General features: G+C 36.9%; 1 protein-coding gene across 5 annotated transcripts in view; it reads left to right on the top strand.

Annotated features, from left to right (window-relative positions):
- Positions 1 to 2,500, top strand: part of REPTOR (repressed by TOR) — a 57,243-nt gene that overhangs the window by 620 nt on the left and 54,123 nt on the right. For 3 of the 5 annotated variants that reach the window (XM_076185826.1, XM_076185817.1, XM_076185810.1), the window contains exon 1: positions 654 to 687. The exons of the other annotated variants lie outside the window; for them this stretch is intronic. In XM_076185826.1, the coding sequence (XP_076041941.1) occupies positions 669 to 687 (19 nt within the window). In that variant the 5' untranslated portion in view covers positions 654 to 668. Of the gene's footprint in view, positions 1 to 653; positions 688 to 2,500 lie in introns of those variants that run through there. 5 annotated transcript variants of the gene reach the window in all.

Raw genomic sequence — 2,500 nt, 5'->3', positions numbered from 1 at the left:
GGGGAGGGTACGTTTGGCTGAGTAAAGGTTACTTGGGTAAGACGACGGCTGAGTGGAAGAGAGAGAGAGTGGAGGGTGTCGGTGAGGTGGTGTGGGGGGCAAGCAGATCAAACTGTTGGTTCACCTTTAAGTACGATTTCCTTCAGAGCTAAGAAGTTGCACTATGTGCACACACATACACACACACACACACACACACAGATTAAGAAGACAACATCGATAAGATGCAGCCAGTCTGGAAATTCCAAACATGATTTTGTAGCATTTACTTCCTCAATCCACTTTTGTTATTTTGAAGCATTTCCTGCAGAGCTAACTTATTGATCGAAATAATCTCGAAATTAGACGCAAGACTTTGCCAGTGTTGTTCTCTTGTGATGTCTCTCAAGTCTATTTTTCGCATAATATCCCCGCTATGGTGCTATCTCTGTTATCTCTTGTACGGCTTCTTATTTATCTCCTGGCAGCCTCTGGTCTCCTCCTCCTCATCCTCTTCATCCTCTTCCTCTTCCTCTTCACCCTCATCCTCTTCCTCCTCATCCTCCATGTGTTTTCCTCCCGTCCTGCCTTTGGTTGTCTTTGTATTTCAGTGCTGTGTGGAAGTGGAGTGACCTCTTTGTCTCTGTTTTGACCTGTTAAGCCTTTTACAGGGCTGACCTGACCGTAGAATGGTTGTGATGGAGTATGGTATGTGATGGGGGGGAGGGTTGCTGTAACTGAATTTCTGGGTTTTTTTCACAGTTTTGTTTATTTGGTTTTTGTCACTGTTCTCTTCTTCTTTTTATTCTTCTTGTTCTTCGTCTTCTGTATTTTTGTCTATGGATTATATAAATCTTTGTTTGGTCTATGTTAGGTACTTGTTTATATGATAATTGTTCTTACCATATGTTGGTTCGGATTTGTTTTTTCATATCAGCAATCGTCAGTAACCTATTTTCCGTTTGTTTACAAACTTACCGTCAGATCCCTTCGCTTTTGTTTATATATCGGAAGTCTTCGCAAAACCCGTTGTTCGTTTGTTTACGACATACCCGTTCTTGCCATCAAACTGATTTTCTCTTGTTTTTATTTTTCATATTGCCAAACTTCAGTTATCAGTGTTCTGTTCGTGTGAGTTATTCTAACCATCGTTTTGTTTGGTTTTCGTTTTGGGAGTTATAAGTAACAAGATTGGCATTTCATTATAGATAAATATTTTAATAAGATTGTCATTTGATGCTACACAACGGTTGAAGTCGACACGACTCCTGCTCAAGGTCACAATAACCTTGTCCCTCCCTATACACTGTTGGCGCCTGCCTTCATCGGCATGTGTATTATTTTCACGGGTGAAAGCGATGAATTGTTATTCTCACGTCAGTTTTCGTCGTTATTATTTTCACGGGATTGTTTACATTATTTCCCGTAGGGTTGTTGTTTTTACATAAGTTTCTCTTTGTTATTGTTATCTTTTTCACGTAGATTTCTACTGTCGCCGAATATTTTGCCTGTGTGCATGATTTCTTACAATACAACCGTTCAGGTTGGCAGTGAGTGTTGTTGTTGTTATTGTTGTTGATGAAATGCCAAGTAACGGAACGTTGTTGACGTGTACGAACCCACACACATTTTATTCTGGCTAAAAACACGTTTTGTTTTATTTTATATTTTTATTAATTTTATTGTATTATCATTATTTTATTATTATTACAATTATTATTTTATGTGTTTCATCCTGTTTATTTTTTTTTATTTGCCGATGAGGTGACCTCAATATATAGAACGGGCTACTACATATATTTTTCTCTTTATCAAGAATCCCTAAAATTCAGAAAGCCGTTATATTAGGAATAACTAATACAGATAACTATTTATCTCAAGGACATACATATACCGCGATGGAAAGACAATTTTAGGCTTTATTTTTTACCTATTTTTATCTTAACCTGTCTTTATCTTCATCTCTTAAGACTTAGATATTATCTACAGTGAGACACGCTTCACAAATTTTATTCAGGTGAAGGCGAGGCTTGGAGGATTTCAGCATCCTCCATCACCCTCTCCCCCTCCTTGCTGCCCCCCCCCTCTACTGTGACCTTTATGTAATGTACTGTACACCCTTGATTACACATGTCATACAATTATCCTTTGTTATGAACTTTTTTTTTTTTTTTTTTTTTTTTGTGGAGTGGTTTGTCCAGACATATATTACTCTGAAATACTGCCTGAAGAAGTTAAATTTGATATATTATTGGAAAAAATCTCCATGTTGTTTTTCTAAACCTAATAACCTAAATATCTTTGCCCAAGTTAAAATAGGTCATGCTGGATTAGGTTAGAAAATGACCCAGTGTGTATTTTTTCTCTTTTCTCTTTTTTTTTTCTTCAATTCTTTCAGTTTCTCTACCGCTGCAGACTTGCAAAGAGAGAGAGAAAGAGAGAGGAGGTTCACACCTTGTTATTGTCATTATAGATTAGTTTGTTTTTGGTTTGTATATTTATGTTTATATTTATTAATTGA

This window comes from Oratosquilla oratoria, chromosome 1 (assembly GCF_046742065.1).
Source record: "Oratosquilla oratoria isolate Oo_2021 chromosome 1, ASM4674206v1, whole genome shotgun sequence".
NCBI classification, from domain to species: Eukaryota; Metazoa; Arthropoda; class Malacostraca; order Stomatopoda; family Squillidae; genus Oratosquilla; species Oratosquilla oratoria.
This window is presented reverse-complemented; position numbering and strand designations above follow the sequence as displayed.